The following is a 26,800-nucleotide window of genomic DNA, read 5'->3' on the forward strand; positions in this document are numbered from 1 at the left end:
GGAAACGCGGCAGCCAATTTGCGCACAGCAAGCTCCCACAAACAGCAATGTGATAATGACCAGATAAACTGTTTTTGTGATGTTGATTGAGGGATAAAGATTGGCGCAGGACACCGGGGAGAACTCCTCTGCTCCTCTTTGAAATAGTGGCCGCGGGATCTTTCACTTCCACCTGAGAGAGCAGACGGGGCTTCAGTTTAACGTCTTATCCGAAAGACGGCACCTCAGACAGTGCAGCGCTCCCTCAGCACTGCACTGGGAGTGTCAGCCTAGATTTATGTATTAAAGTCCCCAGAGTGGGACTCGAACCCACAACCTTCTGACTCAATTATAGTGTATTTCTTTATTAGTTGTGCCCATCTAAGGGGGGACTTTTTTCTTATTTTTTAATGTTTGGTGACACTGGGGGGGTGGGGGCATCAAAATCCAGTCTGTCTCTTGCCTTCTGGTCCAGATTCAGCAAAAAAAAAATGCTGCGGGGCAAAGTGCGATCCAAGATGGCGGCGCAAGTCTGGGCAACACGCAGCCACACGCGCACGCGCAATTGCAATCGCCCCGCAATGGCGTCACCTCCGGTACTGTCTGACGCCACAAGGGGGGCGGGGTCCAGGTGACGCCGCTTCCGGCAAGATGGTGGCGCCCATGGGCTGAAGAAAACGCTGGAGGAATCTGGCAAGGCGGAGAGAGGCTTCTGTGTGGGTGAGAAACGGAGAGCGAGAGCGGGTGAGAGACGAGGGAGTGAATGGGGTTTAATAACTAAATCTCTAATGGCACCTTCAGTGGGAGAACATAAGAAATAGGAGCAGGAGGAGGCCGCAGTCATTGAAAGCAAACATGCAGGTGCAGCAAGCAGTTAGGAAATGGTATGTTGGCCTTCATTGCAAGAGGATTTGAGATCAGGAGCAAGGATGTCTTACTACAGTTGTACAGGGCCTTGGTGAGACCACACCTGGAGTACTGTGTGCAGTTTTGATCTTACCTAAGAAAGGATATACTTGCCATAGAGGGAGTGCAGCGAAGGTTCACCAGACTGATTCCTGGGATGGCAGGACTGTCGTATGAGGAGAGATTGGGTCGACTAGGCCTGTATTCACTAGAGTTTAGAAGAATGAGAGGGGATCTCATTGAAACGTATAAAGTTCTGACAGGGCTAGACAGACTGGATGCAGGGAGGATGTTTCCCCTGGCTGGGGGGAATCTAGAACGAGAGGTCACAGTCTCAGGATACGGGGTAGGACATTTAGGACTGAGATGAGACATTTCTTCACTCAGAGAGTGGTGAACCTGTGGAATTCTCTACCACAGAAGGCTGTGGAGGCCAAGTCACTGAATATATTTAAGAAAGAGATAGATAGATTTCTAGACACAAAAGGCATCAAGGGGCATGGGGAGAGAGCGGGAATATGGTATTGAGATAGAGGATCAGCCATGATCATATTGAATGGCAGAGCAGGCTCGAAGGGCTGAATGGCCTACTCCTATATTTCTATGTTTCTATTTTTTTCTATTTGGCCCCTCGAGCCTGTTCCGCCATTCAACAAGATCATGGCTGATGATCTACCTCATCTCAGAGAAGTGTGAGGTGATGCATTTTGGCAGAAGGAACGGGGGAGGCAATATACACTTAATGGCACAGTTTTAAAGAGTGTGCAGGGACAGAGGGACCTGGGAGTTACATAGATACATAGAGATAGGAACAGGAGTAGGCCATTCGGCCCTTCGAGCCTGCTCCGCCATTCAATGAGATCATGGCTGATCTTACCAGTTCAGTACCCCGTCCCCGCCTTTTCTCCGTAACCCTTAATCCCCTTAGCCTTCAGAAATATATCCAATTCTCTCTTGAAAATATTTATTGAATTAGCCTTCACAGCCCTCTGTGGCAGGGAATTCCACAGGCTCACCACTCTTTGAGTGAAGAAATTCTTCCTCATCTCTGTTTTAAATGATTTGCCCGCTATTTTTAGACTGTGGCCCCTGGTTCTGTGCTCCCCGGCCATTGGAAACATTCTCTCTGAATTCAGCCTGTCCAGGTCTGCCATAATTTTATATGTTTCGATGAGATCCCCTCTCAATCTTCTAAACTCCAGTGAGTACAAGCCCAAACTATTTAATCTCTCTTCGTAGGTCATTCCCGCCATTCCAGGTATCAGCCTGGTGAATCGCCGTTGCACTCTTTCCATGGCAAGAACATCCTTCCGCAGATGGGGCGACCAAAACTGTACACAATACTCCAGATGCGGTCTCACCAGCACCTTGTACAGCTGTAGTAAGGTATCCCTATTCCTATACTCGAACCCCCTTGATATGAAGGCCAACATACCATTTGCCTTCTTAATCGCCTGTTGCACCTGCATGCTCTCCTTCAGTGACTGGTGCACAAGAACACCCAGGTCCCTCTGCACTTCTCCATCTCCCAATCTATTGCCATTTAGATAATAATCTACCCTCCTGTTTTTACCCCCAAAGTGGATAACCTCGCATTTATCCACATTATAGTGCATCTGCCACGTATCCGCCCATTCCCCCAACCTGTCCAAATCGCACTGTAGCCTCCTGACATCCTCATCAGAGCCCACCCCTCCTCCTAGTTTAGTGTCGTCAGCGAATTTGGAAATATTGCATTCAATTCCCTGATCCAGATCATTTATATATATTGTGAACAGCTGGGGTCCCAGGACAGATCCTTGCGGCACCCCGCTGGTCACTGCCTGCCACTCCGAAAACGAGCCGTTTATTCCAACTCTCTGTTTTCTATCCGCCAGCCAGTTCTCTATCCACGTTAATACTTTGCCCCCAATTCCATGAGCCTTAATTTTGCATGATAATCTTTTGTGTGGAACCTTATCGAATGCTTTCTGGAAGTCAAGGTACACCACATCCACTGGCTCTCCCCCATCTATTTTACCAGTTACTTCCTCAAAAAATTCCAGCAGATTAGTCAAACACGATTTACCCTTTGTAAATCCATGTTGACTCTGTCCGATCCTTTCCCCATTTGTCAAGTGCTCCGCTATTTTATCCTTAATAATGGACTCCAGCATTTTGCCCACAACCGATGTAAGGCTTACTGGTCTATAATTCCCTGCTTTCTCTCTACCCCCCTTTTTAAATATTGGGGTAACATTAGCTACCCTCCAATCCACGGGCACTGTTCCCGAGTCAATGGAGTTCCGGAAGATGATCCTTAGAGCATCTGCTATCTCCAGGGCCACCTCCTTAAGTACCCTAGGATGTAGTTTATCAGGCCCCGGGGATTTGTCGGCCTTCAGTCCCCTCAACTTACCCAACACCATATCCCTAGAGATACTAATTTCTGTCAGCTCCTCCCTCTCATTAGTCCCCATGTTTGCCGATATTCCTGGGAGGTTATTTGTGTCCTCCTTTGTGAATACAGAACCAAAGTATGAGTTTAATTGGTCTGCCATTTCCTTATTCTCCATTATATATTCTCCCGAATCGGACTGCAAGGGACCGACTTGGGATTTTACCAGTCTTTTCCTCCTGATATACCGATAAAAGCTTTTGCAGTCTGTCTTTATGTTTGCTGCAAGTTTACTTTCGTATTCTATTTTCCCCTTCCTGATTAATCCCTTTGTCCTCTTTTGCTGTATCCTGTACTGCCCCCAATCTTCCGGTCTGGTGCTTTTTTTTGCCAGTTGATATGCCCTTTTTTTTGATTTTATGCTGTCCCTAATTTCCCTCGTTATCCACGGTTGAGTCACCTTTTTAGGTTTATTTTTATGCCAAACCGGTATAAACATGTTCTGGAATTCTTCCATTCTATCTTTGAATGCTTGCCATTGTCTCTCTACTGTCAATCCCCCCAGAAACACCACCCAATCAATCTTACCCAATTCCCGTCTCAGACCCTCGTAATTCCCTTTATTTAAGTTCTGGACCTTAGTCTCTGATTCAATTTCCTCACTCTCCATCTCGACTGAGAGCTCGATCATATTATGATCGCTCTGACCCAAGGGGCCTCGTACAAGAAGATTGCTGATAAGTCCCTTCTCATTGCACAATACCCAGTCTAAAATGGCCTGATCTCGAGTCGGCTCCTCGACATATTGGTCCAGATAACCGTCCCGAAAACATTCCAGGAATTCCTCCTCCTCAGAATTTTTACTCATTTGGGTAGTCCAATCAATATGTAAATTAAAGTCACCCATGATGACAGCTGTGCTCTTATCGCACGCTTCTCTAATTTCCCTTTTTATGCCTTCCCTCACCTCCATATTACTATTTGGAGGCCTATATATCACACCCACTAACGTTTTCCTCCCCTTGCTATTTCTCATTTCTACCCATACAGATTCCGTTTCATCCGAGTTAATATCCTTCCTTTCCATTGCATTAATCCCCTCCTTTACCAGCAATGCTACCCCACCTCCCCTACCTTTTTGCCGATCCTTCCTAAATATTGTATATCCCTGGATGTTAAGTTCCCAGCCTTGCCCACCCTGCAGCCACGTTTCTGTAATCCCAATCAAATCATACTTGTTTACCTCTATTTCCACAACTAATTCATCCACCTTGTTCCTAATGCTTCTAGCATTAAGATACAAATGTTAATGTGCATAGGTCCCTGAAGGTAGTGGGACCTATTGAGAGCGTGGTTTGCAAAGCATATGGGATCTTGGGCTTCATAAATAGAGGTATTGAGTACAAAAGCAAAGAAGTTATGCTGAATCATTTATGGGATGGGAGGACTGTCCTATGATGAGAGATTGTGTAGATTGGGCCTATACTCTTGGGAGTTTAGAAGAATGAGAGGTGATCTCATTGAAACATACAAGATTCCGAAGGGGATTGACAGGGTAGATGCTGAGAGGTTGTTTCCCCTGGCTGGAGTGTCTAGAACTAGGGGGCACAGTCTCAGGATAAGGGGTCGGCCATTTAAGACTGAGATGAGGAGGAATTTCTTCACAGAGGGTTGTGAATCTTTGGAATTCTCTGCCCCAGAGGGCTGTGAATGCTGAGTCTTTGAGTATATTGAAGGCTGCAATAGATAGATTTTTGTAATCTAGGGGAATCAAGGGATATGGAGATCGGGCGGGAAAGTGGAGTTGAGGTCGATGATTAGCCATGATCTTATTGAATGGCGGAGCAGGTTCGTGGGGCCGTATGGCTTACTCCTGCTCTTGCTTCTTATGTTCTTTATAAAGCGCTGGTTAGGCCACAACTGGAGTATTGCGTCCAGTTCTGGTCACCACACTTTAGGAAGGATGTGAAGACCCTTGAGAGGGTACAGAGGAGATTTACCAGAATGGATCTGGGGATGGGGGATCTTGGCTACAAGGACAGGTTGGAGAAGCTGGAATTGTTTTCATTAGAGCAAAGGAGGTTGAGGGGTGATTTGATAGAGGTGTACAAGATTATGACGGGTTTGGATAGGCTAGACGAGGAAAATCTGATCCCACTATTGATGGTTCAAGGACTGGGGGACACAGATTTAAGGTTTTGGGCAAGAGAGGAAAAACTTTTTTACGCAGCGAGTGGTGAGGACCTGGAACTCGCTGCCGACGGAAGTGGTGGAGGCGGAGACACTCAATGTTTTCAAGGGGAGACTGGATAGGCACTTGAGGGAAATAAACTCTCAGGGCTACGGGGATAGAGCGGGGGAATGGGACTGACTGGATTGCTCTACAGAGAGCCGGCACGGACTCGATGGGCCGAATGGCCTCCTTCTGTGCCAATATGACTCTATGATCGGCACTTTCTTGAACTATCCCCATATCCCTCGATTCCCTTAGTATCCAAAAATCTATCGATCTCTGTCTTGAATATACTCAATGACTGAGCCTCCACAGCCCTCTGGGGTAGAGAATTCCAAAGATTCACCTCCCTCTGAGTGAAGAAATTTCTCCTCATCTCAGTCCTAAATGGCCGGCCCCTTATTCTGAGACCGTGACCCCCCTAGTTCTAGACTTTCCAGCCAGGGGGAAACATCCTCCCTGCATCAACCCTGTTAAAATATTACAACAGCGACGACACTTCAAAAGTGCTTCATTGGCTGTAAAGCGCTTTGAGACGTCCGATGGTCATGAAAGGCGCTATATAAATGCAAGTCACTCTTTTCTATTTCTTTCTGTCGAACCCTGTAAGAATTTTGTATGTTTCAATGAGTTTTGTATGTTTCAATGAGTGTGGCCATTCTGCTCACTAATGGTGGAGATTATATTTACACACAGACACACTCTCAATCCGGTGGTCGTGAAAGGCGCTACAGAAATGCAAGTCTGTCTGTCTTTCTATAGCGCCTTTCACCACCCTCGGGACGTCCCAAAGCGCTTTACAGCCAATGAAGTACTTTCTTTTGAAGTGTTGTCACTGTTTTAATGTGGGAAACACAGCACCCAATTTGCGCAAAGCAAGCTCCCACAAACAGCAGTGTGGTAATGACCAGATAGTCTGATGTTGGTGGAGGGATAAATGTTGGCCACAGACGGGGCCTCGGTTTAACGCCTCATCTGAAAGACGGCACCTCCGACAGTGCGGCGCTCCCTCAGTGCTGCACTGGGAGCGTCAGCCTAGATTTTTGTGGTCAAGTCTCTGGAGTGGGACTTGAACCCATTACCTTCTGACTCAGAGGCGAGAGCGCTGCCCACTGAGCCATGGCTGTTGTTTCAGCTCTGTGTGGCCATTCTGTTTAATGACAGTCAGTGTGGGGAGAATAACCATGGGAATTATATTTACACAGAGCTGTCAGCCACATGGGGAGGTTTGTGACCATGTTGGTAGCACCCTCAAATTTTATATAAACGTTTTGAAGTGTAGTCACTGTTGTAATGTAGGAAACGCGGCAGCCAATTTGCGCACAGCAAGCTCCCACAAACAGCAATGTGATAATGACCGGATAATCTGTTTTAATGATATTGATTGAAGGATAAATATTGGCCCCAGGACACCGGGGAGAACTCCTCAGTTTAGTGCCATGGGACCTTTTGTGTCTACCCGAGCGAGCAGACTCGGTTTAACGTCTCACCTGAAAAGCGGATATGATAGGAAAGTAAAAGATGAGACATGACAGTCAGGCCCATCTATGGTCACCGTGTCCACTTGACAGTACAGCCTCATGCACCACTCTCTAATGCTAACTCAGTAATGAAAACTCTGAGACAATTCCTCTCCAAAAGCAGTGGGGGATTCCACCTCACTAGAGTGAGTGGTGGGAAGAATTTGGTGCCGCTTTGAAGGTTTTCCTCATTTGCACAAGTTGCTTAATGAATAAAAGATTGATTTTTTTTTTTCCTTTTCTTCCAGATTGAGGTTACTTTAAAATGGCGGAAGGTGGACCCGATCGAAACAGGCAGCATTCAAACAATCTGCAGGGTCTGCTGAGACTCGCAGTGGAGGCAGGGTCCGTGGGTGACACAGCTCCTGAATTACATCCCATGACAGAAGATGTAAGTGTGGTTCTACTTGACCCCCCCCACCGCCCCCCCCCACCCCACCGCTTCCACACCCTACCCACTGGTCCACTGTTTAAAGGCATCGCAAAGTTGTACAGACCAGAGGGTTTTACATTTGATCGCTTGATCTTTAAACATAGGAGATAGGAGCAGGAGTAGGCCATTCAGCCCCTCGAGCCTGCTCCGCCATTCAATGAGATCATGGCTGATCATCCAAATTCAGTACCCTGTCCCTGCCTTTTCCCCATATCCCTTAATCCCTTTAGCCTTAACAAATATATCCAACTCCTTCTTGAATATATTTAATGAATTGGCCTCAACTGCCTTCTGTGGTAGAGAATTCCACAGGTTCACCACTCTCTGGGTGAAGAAATTCCTCCTCATCTCAGTCCTAAATGGCTTACCCCTTATCCTTAGACTGTGACCCCTGGTTCTGGACTCCCCGACCATCGGAACATCCTTCCTGCATCTAGTCTGTCTAGTCCTGTTAGAATTTTATAAGTTTCAATGAGATCCCCTCTCATTCTTCTAAACTCTAGCGAATATAAGCCCAATCGACCCAATCTCTCCTCATACGTCATTCCTGCCATCCCAGGTATCAGTCTGGTTTGACAGGTTAGCTAATGTGAGCCTGGGTAGCAATAAAACAAATTACCGCCGATTTTGGAAACCTGAAACAAGAACCGAAAGTGCCGCAAATGCAGCAGGTCTGTGTGGAGAGAAGTGAAAAGCTAACGTTTCAGATATAACCCATCATCAGAACTATGCCTGATTTGCTGAGTGTTTGCGGCATTTTCTGGGGGTTTTTTGTGTGTTAAAATTATGAAAAATTTTGATCGAGAATATTTCCACTTGTGGGGAAGAGCATAACTAGAGGCCATCAATATAAGATAGTCACCAAAAAATCAAATAGGGAATTCAGAAGGAACTTCTTTACCCAGTGGTGAGAATGTGGAACTCGCTACCACAGGGAGTGGTTGAAGCGAATAGTATGGGTGTATTTAAGGGGAGGCTGGACAAGCATATGAGGGAGAAGGGAATAGAGGGTGATGCTGATAGATTTAGATGAGGAAAGACGGGAGGAGGCTCGAGTGGAGCATAAACACCGGCATGGACTGATTGGGCCGTATATCCTATGTAATCCTATCCTATGTAGTAGGATTATAATGATTAGCCTCAGCCAGTGTTCCCTGTTAAAAAAAAAAAAAAAAAAAAAAAAAAAAAAAAAAAAAAAAAAAAAATTGGTGTGTGGCCCATTCAAATTTTCGCATGTGCGCGGTTTCTTGCATTAAAAAGCAGGTGAGCGGCCTGCGTGGGACCTCCAGATTGTTGGTGTGGCCGCGCAGCTTAGCAGAAACGTTGGCCTCAGTGTCCCTGTTTTTAACCAGTGGCTCCTGTTGGAAAGTGCATGTGCAGTGAGGACGGTCCCACAACCCTCCGCGATCTCTGCGCTCCTCCAATTTTGGCCTCTTGTGCGTCCCTGATTTCCATCGCTCCACCATTGGCAGCCGTGCCTTCAGCTGCCCGGGCCCTAAGCTCTGGAATTCCCTCCCTAAACCTCTCCGCCTCGCTACCTCTCTTTCCTCCATTAAGACACTCCTTGGACCCTTTTGGTCATCTGTCCGAATATCCTCTTATGTGGCTCCCGTGAAGCGCCTCGGGACGTTTCGCTACGTTAAAGGCGCTATATAAATACAAGTTGTTGCTGTTGTTGATCACATTGAAACAAAAATAGATACCAATTCCAAGTACAGGAAACTTTCTGATATCCGGCACTGACGGGACCGAGCTGGTGCCGTACCATCAAAAGTGCCGGACATACCAGCGTTAATGTTGAAACATACGGAACTGAAAAGCTCCGTGTGAATCAACAAACCCTGTTGCTCAGCAACAGTTTCAAAACAGTCGGCTGCAGCTGCAAGCGTCTCTAGCTGAAGCTGTTGCTATAGCTACAGACCTTGCAGTGCCTGACTGGGGAAAAGAAAAGCAACGAGAACTAAAAAAACTTATAGAAAACGGCTCCTGATTTTTGCCGTTAGATCGAGTATTCTGACATATAACCTCCAGATAAACCAAAGTTTCCTGTAGAAGCAGGTATTGGGTTTAATAGCCTGTGAATGGGTTTAAAAACCTGGGTTAAAAGTGTGAAGTATTGGATGACATACAAGGGTCGTCTCCGGTAGCTCTAACGAAGGCTCCCTGCCCGAAACATGAACTTGTCTTTCCAAATGCTGACAGACTTGCTGTGTATTTCCATTTTCTAAATTTCGTATTTCCAACATCCGCAGTCTTTTCGTTTACGCTTCACCTGAGATCGGCGCGGACCAGGGATCGGGCCGGGAAACTTGTGGATTCTGTCGGTCGGTTATATCGGTTTGTCCACTAAGCTACTAGGGGTGGTGCGGAGGGGTAGGGGTGCTATTTTCCCCTTCACTAGTCCAATGATACAGAGGCCGCCCGCTCCTCCGTGTCGTGTGAGTGTATTACTGCAATTTAATAACGGTCTCTTTTTCTCTCTCTCTCTGTCCCCTCAGCGCAGACAGTGGCTGCAGGAAGCGCTGTCGGACGCATTTAGCGGACAGCTGGATGAAGTTAAACAGATCAAAGATTGTCTCCTAATTCTGAACGAAGCGCCCGAGGACGACACAAACGAGGAAGGAAGGCGATGGAATGCACTCGATATGGTGGCGGACTTGTGCGAAAATCTCGACAATGCAGGAGGTAAGTGATGTTGTCCGTGAGGCTTGGGAGTCATTTTCCAATAAAAAAAAAATTCAGACTTAAAGAAAGACTTACAGCGCTTTTCACGACTGCGGGACACCCCAAAGTGCTTTACAACCAGTGAAGTGGTTTTGCAGTGTCGTCACTGTTGTAATGTAGGAAACAATGGGGAGTGGCTGATTTTCTCCATTCACTAGCCCCGGGGGGCACTAGGGTCACACAGAGGCAGGTTTATTAACGTCCTCTTGGCTTTGTTTAGATTTCTGTAAGCTGGCTGGCATGCAGCTGGTGGTGGAGAACTTCCTGGAATGCCCGGACCCCGAGCTGCGATGGCGAACGGCGCACCTCATCGGCACCTGCAGCCAGAACAACCCCTTCGTCCAGGAGCACGTACTGAACCTGGGCACGATGCCCAAACTGCTGGACCTTCTGAACAGTAACGACAGCGACATGGTTCGAATCAAGGCTCTCTTTGCCGTATCGTGTAAGTGCCGCTAGCCTTGCATGACCATATGATGGGGGTGGTTGGGGGGGGGCGGGGAAGAGAGACGGGGAGGGAGTCAGGAGCTTTATTTCTCACGAGAAGGCAAGCAAGATTTTTCCTCTGCGTTCTCCCTCAGTATTGAAAGAAAGAACATGCATTAATTTAGCACCTTTCACGACTCCCAAACTGCTTTACAGCCAATGAAATACTTTTGAATTGTAGCCACCGTTGTAATGTAGGAAAGGCGGCAGCCAATTTGCGCACAGCAAGCTCCCACAAACAGCGATGTGATCATGACCAGATCATCTGTTTTTTATGTGATGCTGATTGAGGAATAAATATTGGCCCCCAGGACACCGGGGAGAACTCCCCTGCTCCTCTTCGAAGTAGTGGCCGTGGGATCTTTTACGTCCACCTGAGAGAGCAGACGGGGCCTCAGCTATGTTTGGGTGCACGGTGCGGAAAGTTGGGTGTGGGGCTCCTTACAACAACAACGACTTGCGTTTATACAGTACCTATAATGAAGAAAAAAGAGCCCCCACCCCCCTCCCCAAGGGAGAAAATGTACACCGAGCCAAAGGAGGAGATATTAAGAGGGATAAGCAAAAGCTTGGTTGACGGGGGTGGGTTTTAAAACAGGGTCTTAAAGGTGGAGAGGAGGTTTAGGGAGGTAACATCAGAGCATGAGGCCTAGGCAGCTGATGACTTGGCCGTCAGTGGTGACACAGAGGGTGGGGGCATGCACAAGGGGCTAGAGTCAGAGATACGGACAGTTCGGGGTGGGGGGGAGGAGGAGGTTGATGTAAAAAAAACTCACTAAGCACTTGGTTTGAGTATAAAACAAGGCTTTAATCAACTGTTTCAAAACCATGAGATTCTAGTTACATCACTAGTTCCTGGTTACAGAAACATCCTGAGCAAGCTGGGCCCACGCCCGAGTATTTATACTCCTTGGACGGCGCCACCAGCTGGCCGCCCAGTGTTACTTCACGAGTCATGATCAGATTCATGACACAGGTTGCAGAGATCTGGAAGAATTAGACACGAGGAAGAATCCTGCAGAAGTACCTGCCTTGTGACCTCCCACCCCGACCAAGAGGTGGGTTCCGAAGCGCAGGCAGGCGTACCACCGGGAGCCCACTGAAAAAATGTTATTGAGAATTTTTAAATTTATTTTTTATTTATTCGTTCACGGGATGTGGGCATCGCTGGCAAGGCCAGCTTTTATTGCCCATCCCTAATTGCCCCTTGAGAAGGTGGTGGTGAGCCGCCGCCTTGAACCGCTGCAGTCCGTGTGGTGAAGGTACTCCCGCAGCGCTGTTAGGGAGGGAGTTCCAGGATTTTGATCCAACGACGATGAAGGAACGATGATATATTTCCAAGTCAGGATGGTGTGTGACTTGATGGGGAACTTGGAGATAGTGGTGTTCCCATGCGCCTGCTGCCCTTGTCCCTTGAGGTGGTAGAGGTCGCGGGTTTGGGAGGTGCTGCCGAAGAAGCCTTGGCGAGTTGCTGCAGTGCATCTTGTAGATGGTACACACTGCAGCCACGGTGTGCCGGTGGTGGAGGGAGTGAATGTTTAAGGTGGTGGATGGGGTGCCAATCAAGCGGACTGCTTTGCCCTGGATGGTGTCGACCTTCTTGAGTGTTGTTGGACTCATCCAGGCAATTGTGGAGTACTCCATCACACTCCTGACTTGTGCCTTGTTGGTGGTGGTGGAAAGGCTTTGGGGAGCCAGGAGATGAGTCACTCACCACTGAATACCCAGCCTCTGACCTGCTCTTGTAGCCACATGTTGTGTTTAGAAGATTCACTGCGTCAGATGGGCTGGCATTAAACCTGTTCTGCCTCTCTAATGCCACAGATAACAGTGGGTGGGAGAAAATCTCACCTTTGTTGGTCTGATGGGTAAAGGCACCATCACATAATAGTGCTGAACTCTACAGACCAGAAACTTGAAGATCTGATTCCTTGAAGGCACATCTGCCCTCGTGGGTGATGCCCTCTGTAGTCGAATATCTGCCTAATACTCGTACCCGAAGAATTGGGCTGAGGCTCAGATCCAAGTGCCTGCTGCGCGGGCTGTATACTGTTACTACTGTAGTGGGTGTTTGCAATGCTGCACACAGCATTTGAAAGTTGACTAGGTGTTAATTTAACTCTCTTTCTCCCCCCTCCCCCTCTCCCCACCACCCGCTTTCAGGTTTGGTGCGCGAGCAGGAGGCTGGCTTACTGGAGTTTGTCGAGCACGACGGTTTCTCTGTGTTGATGAGAGCCATGCAGAGCGGCATTGAGAAGCTGAAGGTGAAAGCTGCCTTCCTGCTGCAGAACCTGCTCATCAGCAACCCTGAACACAAAGGTCAGAATTTGCCGTAATAAAACGTGGGTGGGAGGGGGATGGTGGTAGTGGTGGTGGGCGGGGGGTGAGGTGCACGTCTTCCTTGCCCAAACTAATGTGCTGCGATTGGGTTTTTAATTTTTTTTTTTTTCCTTCTCCCATTTTTCCTCCTCCTCCTCTGCTGAAGGTGCTGATTCACGCTGGGATACAGCTCCACGCCGGCACGTTATCCCCAGTAAGTATTGGCAGGCTATTCAATCACAGGAAGCCTCTTGGCTTAGCTCGATTCTGCCCTTTTATTTGACTGCCCTACACCCCGCACTTTACCAGCAAGTGCCGCTGTAATACAGACCAGAAACGCCCAGATCTGATTCCGCGAAGACACGTCTGCCCTGGTGTGTGGTGCCCACCATAGTCGAATAGCCGCCCAATGTCCGTACCGCTATCGGGGGCCACGTGAAGCTAATTGTTGCCCTCCAACCGCTTCCCAGGCTGCGATCAGCTGAAGCAGCGAAGGCCAGATTTCGTATCTGGAACCGGTTGCTCTAACTGGCTTTGGAGCACGGCAGTCAGTACATTGAAGCCACTTGGGGAGGCGTTCACATTGTAGCATCAGTGCAGAATGGTCTTGCTTCACACCCACTCTGTAATTCCAGTGAAAAGGCAGCCAGATACTTGCATTGGAGGCAGTTCAGAGACGATTCACTTGGTTGATTCCTGAGATGAGGGGGTTGACTTATGAAGAAAGGTTGAGCAGGTTGGGCCGATACTCATTGGAATTTAGAAGAATGAGAGGTGATCTTATTGAAACATATAAGATACTGAGGGGCCTCGACAAGGTAGATGCAGAGAGGATGTTTCCCCTCGTGGGGAAATCTAGAACTCGGGGGCATAGTTTCAGAATAAAGGGTCGCCCTTTTAGAACTGAGATGAGGAGGAATTTCTTCTCTGAGGGTCGTAAATCTGTGGAATTCTCTGCCCCAGAGAGCCGTGGAGGCTGGGTCATTAAATACATTTAAGGTGGAAATAGACAGATTTTTGCAAGATAAGGGAGTGAAGGGCTATGGGGAGCGGGCAGGGAAAAGTGGCTTTGAGCCCAAGATCAGCCACGATCTTATTGAATGGCGGAGCAGGCTCGAGGGGCCAAGTGGCCTATTCCTGCTCCTATTTCTTATGTTCTTAGAGCCTGGCCTGACCTGGCACAGGAGCAAAGAAGAGGAGGGCGGGCCGTTTAGGCCTTAACGCACGATTTATACTCCGTAGCTTCAGCGTCGGTGCAAGCCCTTGGTACTGATGCTAAACTTGCAGTCAGCGGGGAGCTGGGAGTCATGTTGTTTGATGCCGGCTGCCATTTGTTCCTGGTCTATGGGCGTGCGACATTCCTTGGCGAAGAGCTGTAATGGCAGCACAGCGGGCCTGTAGTTTTGTTCCCCTCGTGCCGTTGAGACTGAGGATCAAGTAAAGCTTAGCCAGTTCCTCAGTGGTACTCGGCCTCACAGGTTCCAGGTTTCAGTCCCTGCGTGTGCTGACTTGGCTACTCTTGCATTGAAACGTTATATTGAGCCTCCAAAGCACTTTGGCAGAAAAAATCAAAGCGCAAGTTATTATCTAAATGGAGAGAAACTGCAAAGTGCTACAGTACAAAGGGATCTGGGGGTCCTGGTGCATGAAACACAGAAGGTTAGTATGCAGGTACAGCAGGTGATCAGGAAGGCCAATGGAATCTTGGCTTTTATTGCAAGGGGGATGGAGTATAAAAGCAGGGAAGTCTTGCTTCAGTTATACAGGGTACTGGTGAGGCCACACCTGGAATACTGCGTACAGTTTTGGTTTCCATATTTAAGAAAAGATATACTTGCTCTCGAGGCAGTTCAGAGAAGGTTCACTCGGTTGATTCCGGAGATGAGGGGGTTGACTTATGAGGAAAGGTTGAGTAGGTTGGGCCTCTACTCATTGGAATTCAGGAGAATGAGAGGCGATCTTATCGAAACATATAAGATTGTGAGGGGGCTTGATTGGGTGGATGCGGGGAGGATGTTTCCACTGATGGGTGAGACTAGAACTAGGGGGCATAATCTTAGAATAAGGGGCTGCCCTTTCAAAACTGAGATGAGGAGAAACTTCTTCACTGAGGGTAGTAAATCTATGGAATTTGCTACCTCAGAGAGCTGTGGAAGCTGCGACATTAAATAAATTTAAAACGGAGATAGACAGTTTCCTAGCAGATAAGGGAATTAGGGGTTACGGGGAGCGGGCAGGGAAGTGGACGTGAGTCTAGGTTCAGATCAGCCATGATCCTGTTGAATGGCGGAGCAGGCCCGAGGGGCCGTATGGCCTACTCCTGCTCCTACTTCTTATGTTCTTAAAGGCTTTTCTTTTCTCCTCTGTTCCCACCCCCTTCCCTCCGCCCTTGTTGGAAGTACATTTGCACCGACATCGGGTAAAGGCAGGATCGGGCTTGTTTGCGAACCCCCTGGACCCCGTGTTAGAATAGCCTGCTAACACTTGGACAGGAATTTGGTCGTGAGATTGGGAGGGAGCGGACACCAGTGGAACTGCAGTTCAGCAAAGAGCCAGTGCTTCAGGAGGGGAGGGGGGGGTGAAGAAACCGTCTTGATGGAAACATTGAGAGAGCAAGACCGGGGTGCACTGCACAGGTGCAGCGAGGGCTTCTCGACAGGTTTAAATTTCCTATGCTGCAAGCAATGTTCCCGTTCATTTTCTTTTGGGTGCGTGGCCCATTTAAAATACCGCGTATGCGTGTTTTTTCCTATCTAAAAGCCGGCGAGCCAGCTGCACGGGAGCTGCAGGGCGCTGTGCAGCTTAGAGGGAACATTGGCTCCAAACAGCCCTGGTGACTTGCAAGCAGATCCCTGGTGTGCAATTTAACAATCGAAAGACAGGAGTATTGCCTAAAAAGAGGGGAAGCAAGTAAATAAAATGTAGCGGGGGCATTGAAACCACAAGTCCAACAGTAAAGATTAACGTTTGCTACTTTCCTTCCTACAGATGTGCTATGTTCAATGGGGATGGTGCAGCAGTTAGTGTCGCTGATACAGACAGAACATGATTCCTTTCACGAGCATGTTCTGGGTGCACTGTGCAGGTAGGTGGGACAAACCTCCCCTCATTCCACCCCCTTCTCCTGTCACTACTGCCCCCCCTTTTATTTTCTCTCCTACTGTCGGCACGGCGAACTGTCCCTCCAGTTACCCACTCGAGCACCTAGTCATCACGCAGTGAGTGTCAGCAGGCTATTTAACCATGGAGGACTTCGCGGCCGAACCGAATCCCGTTCTCGCTCACTGTTCACGTGCTTTCCAGCAAGTGGGGGGCCCCCCATTGGTTAGTCGGACACACATGGGTTCCAGTGAGAGCTGGTGCATTGTACAGGAAACTCTCGATTTACCGGCACCTAAATAACCGGAAATCTCTGTTAACCGGCAAAATTCAGGAGTCGGTTCAGGTAAGTTTTACTTCATATTAGTGGCCATTCCTGGATCTGTGGCTGTGTAACCGGGGTTCCTGCACCTGTTGCTAAGCAACAGGGACGCCTGGAACTTGTGGTGGGGTTCCTGCACTTGTTGCTATGCAACAGGGAAGCTTGGATTTGTTGCTGTGTACGGGGCTCTTGTACCTTTTACTATACCTCTCTGTAATCTGGACTTTTTGATAAACCGGCACCACGCTGGTCCCGTCGGTGCTGGATAAAAAAGAGTTTCCTGTATCTTGATTATTAATACACCGAGGATGTGGGGAGGAGCAGATCTGTGTAAGATGGGCGCATTTGTACTTTGGAGGTACAAGAGGAGAAAGCACGTACCTATCTTTGATTCTACCCCCCCCCCCCCCCTCCACCCCACAACCCAGGTGTACGGAGTCCAGTTGTGTACACTCCCTTTGTCCTGCTATGCTGACTGAGATGATTGGGCCATTCCAGACCTCTATGTACAGCAGCAGCAATTTGTGTTTACACACTGCTCCTCATAGCGCTGAGCTGGGTGCCAAGCAGGAAGTAAAGGCACTTGGGCAGCCGAGGCTGTTAGCATGGTTAAAGAGAGGTTTATAAAGGGGCATTCGAAGGCAGAGAGAGGCAGCATGGGCCAAATGATTTAGGAAGAGAGTTGAAATGGAAGGGACATAGTGGTTGAAGGATCAGCTCCAGGAGGTGGAAAAGATTTCCCAAATATGGGCTACGGGGAAAGCGCAAGGGAGTGGGACAAATTGGATAGAGTCGGCACAGGCACGATGGGCCGAACGCTGTAAGATTCTATCATTTAGGATGGGGGAAAGGCTAGGAAGGGATACGAAAGTGAGGATAGGGATCCTGAAGTCGGAGGAGATCGGGATCAGGTGGACGAGGGTGCGTGTGGGAGGACTTGGACAAATGGTTGTGGATTTGTGGAAGTTGATGTCAGGAGGCCAAGCAAAAGAGCATTTGAGAAATAATCCTCGAGAAATCAAGGTGTGGGTGAGGGTTCCGGCAGCAGAGGGGGTGCAGTAGGGGCAGAAATGGGCAATGTTGAAGAGGTGGAATTCTCATATAAGATTCTGAGAGGGCTTGACCCGGTAGATGCTGAGAGGCTGTTTCCCCCTGGCTGGAGAGTCTAGAACTTGGCGGTGGGGGGGCCATAGTCTCAGGATAAGGAGTCGACCATTTAAAACCGAGATGAGGAGAAATTTCTTCACTCGGAGGGTTGTGAATCTTTGAATTCTCTACCCCAGAGGGCTGTGGATGCTGAATCGTTGAGTATATTCAAGGCTGAGATAGATAGATTTTTGGACTCTAGGGGAATCAAGGGATATGGGGATCGGGCGGGAAAGTGGAGTTGAGGTCAAAGATCAGCCATGATCTTATTCAATGGCGGAGCAGGCTCGAAGGGCCGAATGGCCTGCTCCTGCTCCTAATTGTTTCTTATGTGGAAGATGGTGGACTTAGTGACAGACCAAACCTGGGGTAGGAAAGTTGTGCAGGAGTGATAAACACAAAGGCACAGCAAACATCTCCCAGAGGAGCCCCAGTTTGAAAGCCTGTGGCTTAAACTGACTGCAACTCGTGTCTTGTGGCAGGCCTTCTGTCCTGTTTTCGGGGGGGGGGGGAGGGGGGAGGGGGCGTTGCGCTAAATACATTCTGGGGTTCAGCGTCACTGGCCACTCCGGCAAGCGAATGTGATCCACCCCTTTTTGGAAGTTCTACTGAAACAAAAGGCAGAGGTCGATGGCGTGTGCCATGGGTCAGCAGCCAATATTGAATGGATAGCTGACCTTTTACAATGTGTGAGATTGAATGTGTAATGGCTTGGCTCAATTAAAGAACTAACACTTGCAGAGCCCTCTGCAGCCGGCTGATCTGGTTTGAGCTGACGGACTTTCTGTTCAGACACTTGGGTGTTAACCCATTACATGCTGTTTCCAGCATTACGAAATACAAGTTTTTTTTAAAAAGATCCAAAGTTGGCAGAAATCCATTTTCTGCCGCACGGAAGGTCATCTGCGTGACGCGGCCTTGCCTGGTTTCTCTGCTCGAGCCGCTCTCAATGTTTCCCTCCTCCTCCGCAGCCTGGTGACGGATTTCCCGCGTGGAGTGAAGCAGTGTCAGGAACCGGAGCTGAGGCTGGAGGATATTCTGATCGAGAGATCACGGATGCTGAAAGATCAGGAAGAATTTCAGGTGCGCAAAAAGATTTTGGGGCCGGCCCATTGTCGGAAACATAAGCCAGTCGTTATTCTATCCTTACAAGGGAGGATAGCTCCAGAACAAGCACAGAACATTTGTGACTAGATTTGAAAAAACAATGGAAACTTCCCCACCCCCCCCCCCCCCCCCACTGAACAGTGATCAGGAATGGAAGGCCTTGCTGACTTCAATTTTCTCCACCTCTTGACCCCAGGGTGCTGAGACCAACAGCCGTGTTCCAACTACCTGACCAGCATCAGTTGGCACAGCACGACCCATTGACCTTCCTGGTGCATGTAGCTCCAGTTATGAGTTGTTTTATGTCCAGATTAAAGGTGGGCCAGATAGCTCATGAAAGAAAGAGAGGCTTGCATTTATATAGCGCCTTTCATGACCCCAGACATCCCAAAGCGCTTTACAGCCAATGAAGTACTTTTTTGGAGTGTAATCACAGTTGTAATGTAGGAAACACAACAGCCAATTTGCGCACAGCAAGCTCCCACAAACAGCAATGTGATAACGACCAGATAATCTATTTTTGTTATGTTGATTGAGGGATAAATATTGGCCCCAGGACACCGGGGAGAACTCCCCTGCTTTTCTTCGAAATAGGGCCATGGGATCTTTTACATCCACCTGAGAGAACAGACGGGGCCTCGGTTTAACGTCTCATCCGAAAGACGGCACCTCCGACAGTGCAGTGCTCCCTCAGCACTGCGCTGGGAGTGTCAGCCTAGATTTTTGTGCTCAAGTCTGTGGAGTGGGTCTTGAACCCACAGTTTCTAACTCCGAGGCGAGGGTGCTGCCCACTGAGCCACAGCTGACACTGTGAATATTTTTCTCTTCATAAACTTGAAAAGATTTTGTGAATTCATATTTTATTTTGCCCCTAATTTTTGGTGGTGACGTCAACAACAACAGCTTGCATTTATATAGCGCCTTTTAACATCCTAAGGCGTATTCAGACAAAGGAGGAGAACACACTGCCTGAAAGGGTGGTGGAAGCAGATGCAAGGGTAACTTTCAAAAGGGAATTGGATAAATACTTGGGGAGAAAATTTGCAGGGCTACAGGGAAAGAGCAGGGGAGTGGGACTAATTGGAGAGCTTTCTCCAAGAGCTGGCACAGGCACGATGGGCTGAATGGCCTCCTTCTGTGCTGTAAGATTCTGTGATTGGGTCACCGATCAGGTGTGGAGGATATGCTCCTGTGTCTGTTGGTTAGAGGTTTGGTTTGTTTTTCTCCTCTCTTTCCCCCATCTCCAGACCACGCTCGTGCACTTGCTTGCGTACCTGTTACATCAGCAGAAAGCTGGTGCTGGTTTGCCACCAATGCCCCAAGGCTGAGCATGGTGCATGAGGGGAGAGACCTGAAAGGAGGTGGACAGGCTGTGCTCTCCCCGGTGGCTTAGTTTGCAAGTGCACCATCCAGTATTGAACTGAGCGATACCGACCTGGAAGGTCTTTGGTCATAGAAACATAGAAGATAGGAGCAGGAGTAGGCCATTCGGCCCCTCGAGCCTGCTCCGCCATTCAATGAGATCATGGCTGATCATCCAAACTCAGTACCCTGTCCCTGCCTTCTCCCCATACCCCTTGATCCCTTTAGCCTTAAGAAATATATCCAACTCCTTCTTGAATATATTTAATGAATTGGTCTCCACTGCCTTCTGTGGTAGAGAATTCCACAGGTTCACCACTCTCTGGGTGAAGAAATTCCTCCTCATCTCTGTCCTAAATGGCTTACCCCTTACCCTTAGACTATGACCCCTGGTTCTGGACTCCCTGACCATCGGGAACATCCTTCCTGCATCTAGTCTGTCCAGTCCTGTCAGAATTTTATAAGTTTCAATGAGATCCCCTCTCATTCTTCTAAACTCCAACGAGTATAAGCCCAATCGACCCAATCTCTCCTCGTACGTCATTCCTGCCATCCCAGGTATCAGCCTGGTGAATCTTTGCTGAACTCCTTCCATGGCAAGAACATCCTTCCTCAGATAAGGCGACCAAAACTGCACACAATACTCAAGGTGTGGTCTCACCAAGGCCCTGTACAACTGCAGCAAGACATCCTTGTTCCTGGTCTGTGCGGCAGAGGTGCTACAATTCACCTCACAGCCCCTGAGCTGAGGAAGGGGGAAAAAATCAGCTGAGTTTCCCATTCCTGGTTGCGATCTAATAGCTCCTGCTTCAGTCTTAATGTCTGGCTCATCCTTGTTTTCAAATCCCTCCATGGCCTCGCCCCCCCTCCCTATCTCTGTAATCTCCTCCAGCCCCACAAACCCCCCCCCGAGATATCTGCGCTCCTCTAATTCTGCCCTCTTGAGGATCACTGATTATAATCGCTCAACCTTTGGCGGCTGTGCCTTCAGCTGCCTGTGCCCTAAGCTCTGGAATTCCCTGCCTAAACCTCTCCGTCTCTCTTTCCTCCTTTGAGACGCTCCTTAAAACCTACCTCTTTGAAACATAGAAGATAGGAGCAGGAGTAGGCCATTCGGCCCCTCAAGCCTGCTCTTTGACCAACCTTTTGGTCATCTGCCCTAATTTCTCCTTATGTGGCTCGGTGTCATTTTTTACCCCTGTTAAGCGCCTTGGGACGTATTACTACGTTAAAGGCGCTATATAAATACAAGTTGTTCTTGGCTCGGCTGTGGTGCCACACGCGATGGATTACCTCATGGTCGAGGCCAGCTTCTCATCACCAAACGAGTTGTTGTGATCTGGAACGCGCTGCCTGAAAGGGCGCTGGAAGCAGATTCAATAGTAACTTTCAAAAGAGAATTGGGTAAATACTTGAAAGGGCGGGGGGGGAGAAAGCAGGGGAATGTGACTAATTGGATAGCTCTACCAAAGAGCCGACACGGGCACGGTGGGCTGAATGGGCTCCTTCTGTGCTGTATCATTCTGTTCTTGATGCCCGCGTGCCACTTGGGCACAGTAGTGGCAGATGACTCTGTTCCCCGGCAGCAGTCACCTCCTCAGAAACAGAAGAATGGGAGCAGGAGTCGGCCATTCGGCCCTTCGAGCCTGCTCCGCCATTCAGTATGATCATGGCTGATCCTCTATCTCAATACCATATTCCCACTCTCTCCCCATACCCCTTGATGCCTTTTGTGTCTAGAAATCTATCTCCTTCTTAAACATATTCAGTGACTTGGCCTCCACAGCCTTCTGTGGTAGAGAATTCCACAGGTTCACCACCCTCTGAGTGAAGAAATTTCTCCTCATCTCAGTCCTAAATATCCTACCCCGTATCCTGAGACTGTGACCCCTCATTCTAGGACCCCCCCCAGCCAGGGCAAACATCCTCCCTGCATCCAGTCTGTCAAGCCCTGTCAGAATTTTATACGTTTGAATGAGATCCCCTCTCCTTCAGGAGAAGACCGAGGTTGGGGGGTGGTGGTGGGGGGCAGGTAGAAATGTTTGAATTCCCAGCAGCTTGTGTACAGAAATAAAACCAACACTTTACAGATCTAACGGCAATACAAAGTACTGGAAATCTGAACCAAAAAATGCCATCAGCCCGTCCGAATCTGAAAAGTGATAAAGGCCGGGTTAATATTTCCGGGGTAGTCCCTTTGCTCGAGCTGCCTTTTCATTGTGTCAGCCGTGGCTCAGTGGACAGCACCCTCACCTCCGAGTCTGCAGGTTATGGGTTCAAGTCCAACTCGAGATTTCAGCACAAAAATCTAGGCTGACACTACCAGTGCAGTGCTGAGACAAGGGAGTGAAGGGCTATGGGGAGCGGGCTGGGAAGTGGCTTTGAGCCCAAGATCAGCCATGATCTTATTGAACGGCAGAACAGGCTCGAGGGGCCAAGTGGCCTATTCCTGCTCCTATTTCTTATGTTAAGAGCAGGAGAGTTCTCCTGGGCTAATATTTATCCCTCAACCACCATCATTAAAAAAAAACCCAGAATTATCTGGTCCATATCACATTGCTGTTTGTGGGAGCTTGCTGTGCGCAAATTGGCTGCCGCGTTTCCTACATTCCAACAGCGACTCCACTTCAACCCGTTAACTCCTCTCACTGACGGGGGGTCAGCATTCCTGAATGTTGACTTGTATTCTGTTCTCCTCTGTATCTTTGTTTTGTTCTGTCCTGTTTTAGGGGCCTTCCTGTCTTCCAGTCCACACCCGAAACATTAACCTGCCTTTTCTCCTGACAGATACTGATGGGGCCTACTGTGTATTTACATAGAATTACATGGAATTTACAGCACAGAAACAGGCCATTCGGCCCAACTAGTCTGTGCCGGTGTTTATGCTCCACACGAGCCTCCTCCCACCCTATCAGCATATCCTTCTATTCCTTTCTCCCTCCTGTCATATCTGGCTGTGGTAGCGAGTTTCACATTCTCACTACTCTCTGGGTAAAGAAGTTTCTCCTGAATTCCCTATTGGATTTATTAGTGACTATCATATATTTATGGCCCCTAGTTTTAGATCCCCCCACAAAGGGAAACTATCTTATTCGGACTGGACAGACTAGATGCAGGAAGGATGTTCCTGATGGCGGGGGAGTCCAGAACCAGGGGTCACAGTCTAAGGATAAGGGGTAAGCCATTTAGGACAGAGATGAGGAATTTCTTCACCCAGAGAGTGGTGAACCTGTGGAATTCTCTACCACAGAAGGCAGTTGAGGCCAATTCATTAAATATATTCAAGAAGGAGTTGGATATATTTGTTAAGGCTAAAGGGATTAAGGGATATGGGGAAAAGGCAGGGACAGGGTACTGAATTTGGATGATCAGCCATGATCTCATTGAATGGCAGAGCAGGCTCGAGGGGCCAAATGGCCTACTCCTGCTCCTATCTTCCTATGTTTTCTACGTCTACCCTATCACACCCCTTCATAATTTTAAAGCTGTTTATCAGGTCACCTCTCAGCCTTTTCTTTTCTAGAGCCTGTCCAGTCTTTCCTGATAGTTATAACCTCTCAGTTCTGGTATCATCCTTGTAAATCTTTTTGCCCTTTTCCCCAGTGCCTTTTTATCCTTTTTGTAATATGGATTTTTTGGTCGGGGGGGGGGGGGGGGGGGGGGGGAGTTGTATTTTTTGTTTGAAAGCCAATACTTGTTGATTGAGTTCTGACAAAAGGTCATCGTCCTGAAACGTTAACTCTGTTTCTCTCTTCACAGATGCTGCCTGACCTGCTGAGTGTTTCCAGCATTTTCTGTCTTTATTTCAGATTTCCAGCATCTGCAGTATTTTCTTTTTGTACTTGTTGATTTTGTTGGCAGTGTGTGGAATTCTTTGAGCCAGCTGCAAATTCTTTCTCTTCATTAAATTTCAAAAATAACATTTCGGACCAATTTTTCTAAATTTTGTGGGGTTTATGCTAAAAAAAAAAGCAGCTGCAGTACCACAAGGTCCCTGTTGGTGGTGCTGCTGGGCTGAGCCCTTCATAGTCACAGCCGGTCAATCAGCACCAATAAAGTGAAAATACAGGTTAACGTTTTAAGGTGAATACATTCTGTCGCATGGCTTACAGCAGCCCTCCTGCAATTCCACAGCACGGCAACAGTAATATTTTTGTATGTAAATGCTGCATGCATGGTGCCTCATTGAAGAAACTATACGTTTTGATGCTTTATAGATTAGTGATTATTACAAGTACAGGAAACTCTCGATTTACCGGCACCTAAATAACCAGAAATCTCTGTTAACCGGCAAAATTCAGGAGTAGGTTCAGGTAAGTTTTACTTCATATTAGTGGCCGTTCCTGGATCTGTGGCCGTGTAACCGGGGTTCCTGCACCTGTTGCTAAGCAACAGGGATGCCTGGCTCTTGTGGCCTGGGTTCCTGCACCTGTTGCTAAGCAACAGGGAAGCCTGGATCTGTTGCTGCGTACGGGGCTCTCGTACCTTTTACTATACCTCTCTGTAATCCGGACTTTTTGATAAACCGGCACCATGCCGGTCCCATCGGTGCCGGATAAAAAAAGTGTTTCCTGTATCTTTTCAATATTTGCAACCCTACTGCACACTTTACCAAGGTCACAGGCCATCAGCTTTGATGCCTGTGCCATTTTCTGGTCTGTGCTGAGTTAGTTGATCGTAGCCAAGGTCTAGCATTACGTCACTGCAGTTGGGCTTGGCGTCACTAGGCTTGGGAGGAGAAATTCAACTGGGGTTCCAGCTTTCGATTCTTATTCCATTGGCCCTGGTTGGCAAACTGGTGCATGCATGGCCACCATATGAGGGCTGGGTTGGGCTTGAATGGGATGCCTACTGTAGTCAAACTTGAGGCCATCCAAAACTCTGCCGCCCGTGTCCTAACTCTCACCCTCACCCCTGTGCTCGCTGACCTACATCGGCTCTCGGTTAAACAATGCCTCGATTTAAAAATTCTCGTCCTTGTTTTCAAATCTCTCCATGGCCTCGCCCCTCCCTATCTCTGTAACCTCCTCCAGCGCACCCCCCCCCAAACCAGATATATCTGCGCTCCAATTCTGGCCTCATGAGCATCCCCGATTTTAATTGCTCCACCATTGGAGTCCGTGCCTTCAGCTGCCTAGGCCATAAGCTCTGGAATTCCCTGCCTAAACCTCTCCGCCTCTCTATCCTCCTTTAAGACGCTCCTTAAAACCTACCCCTGTGAACAAGCACCTGCCCTAATATCTCCTTATGTGTCAAATTTTGTTTGATAACGCTCCTGTGATGCGCCTTGGGACATTTTACTATGTTAAAAGGCACTATATAAATGCAAGTTGTTGATGATGATAAATAGCCTGATAATACTTCTCAAGGCTCACCAATGACGAATGACCATTTGGGCGAGGTACTGTAATTTTTTTTGTGCTGCACAGCCCCTTTAATGGGCTAATAACAGAAAATGCTGGAAAAACTCAGCAGGCCAGGCAACATCCGTGGAGAGAGAAACAGAGTCAACGGTTCAGGTCGGTGACCCTTGCAGGGTTTCAACCTGAAACGTTGACTTTGTTTCTGTCTCCACGGATGTTGCCTGGCCTGCTGAGTTTATCCAGCGTTTTCTGTTGTTATTTCGGATTTCCAGCGTCCGCAGTATTTTGCTCTCCCTTTAATGGGCTACGCGGTCCATTCAAAAGTCTGTGCACGCTCGGTTTATTCAATTTAAAAGCCGGCTCACCGGCTGCGCGGGACCCCTGGAGCGCTGCGCAGCCCCTAAAGGGGCAGGTGCGTCTGGAACAGCACCGTAGCCTTCAGGAAGGGGCGGGGGTGGAACGGGCGGGAATCGGCAGAGAAGGTGGGGGGGGTGGGGGGAAAGAATGACTTCTGTCTAACTTTCTTTTTAATTGACTAAATGCAGGAAGAGTTGGAATTCTGTGAGCAACTTCTCCGGATTTGCTTCAACCAGCCAGAGGAGAATGGGATGGATCGGTGATCGTCTGCCCTGCCGCGGCTTCTTCTGATGCTGCATTTTGTAGGGGCGAAGTTACCTGATTTTTCAAATGGCTTCCGATTACTGCGATCTGCAAAGGCTCGGAAGCTCGGTGTGTTTTGAATCCGCCTATATTATTAAAAGAAAGACTGTTTAACAAACATTTATTTAATCTTTCAATGTCGATTCCAGGTAGGCACGTACCTGATCCTAAACATTTCAGCACCCATCCAACCACAGCATTTCCCAGTTATCCTTTGCAATGAATTTCTGCTCGGCGTACAATTTTCTCCATTTTCGTTTACTTTTAATGGTCAGTGGTAGAGAGTAAATACAATCAGCAAGCACATTTTACAAGTTCTGTACTGGCCTCACTAGACGTGCTCCTATCTATTTATCCAGCCAGCTAAACACTCATTCAAATAATTCCTCGATAAGCGGGTTTGCTGTTTTGAAGCTTTACTTGAACAAATTTGTGAAACTGTAAACAAAGACAAAGTATGTTTTGTACATAGAACTGAGTACTATACATTAGATGTTACATAAGATATAAACATATTTATAACAATAGAATAGACTGATTGTATAACTAAACAGCACTTGAGCTAAACTTCAGTAACTAACACTAATAACTTCTTATAGACAAAGTATTGTCAAAATACTACTCTGATAAGGTTGCTATCCTGTTATTAAACAAAGATACTCACAGACATTGTGTCTTGCCTAGTGTATGAGAAGAGATGGAATAAGATTGAGAATCCCTCATGTAGCTTCTCCATAACTCAGCCAGGTTCTTCCTGGAATACT

The 26,800-nt window shown here is 48.1% G+C and overlaps 1 protein-coding gene across 5 annotated transcripts; it reads left to right on the forward strand.

The window, feature by feature from the left end:
* Positions 1-590: 590 nt before the first annotated feature.
* Positions 591-26,154, forward strand: hspbp1 (HSPA (heat shock 70kDa) binding protein, cytoplasmic cochaperone 1). 5 transcript variants are annotated; one of them, XM_085969675.1, is made up of 10 exons: positions 601-723; positions 2,125-2,271; positions 7,264-7,406; positions 9,947-10,133; positions 10,393-10,617; positions 12,822-12,977; positions 13,144-13,191; positions 15,966-16,062; positions 18,516-18,627; positions 25,922-26,154. In XM_085969675.1, exons 3-10 carry the CDS (start codon positions 7,281-7,283, stop codon positions 25,994-25,996), a joined length of 1,026 nt encoding a protein of 341 aa, XP_085825801.1. In that variant the 5' UTR covers positions 601-723; positions 2,125-2,271; positions 7,264-7,280; the 3' UTR covers positions 25,997-26,154. The 5 variants fall into 5 exon arrangements, with proteins under 5 accessions (XP_085825800.1, XP_085825801.1, XP_085825799.1 ...); XM_085969676.1 differs by having other exon boundaries at positions 607-699; XM_085969674.1 differs by lacking the exon at positions 2,125-2,271 and having other exon boundaries at positions 591-699.
* Positions 26,155-26,800: the final 646 nt, after the last annotated feature.

Source organism: Somniosus microcephalus, chromosome 28 (assembly GCF_052327205.1).
Source record: "Somniosus microcephalus isolate GS21.2 chromosome 28, FLI_Smic_1.0, whole genome shotgun sequence".
Classification (NCBI taxonomy): Eukaryota; Metazoa; Chordata; class Chondrichthyes; order Squaliformes; family Somniosidae; genus Somniosus; species Somniosus microcephalus.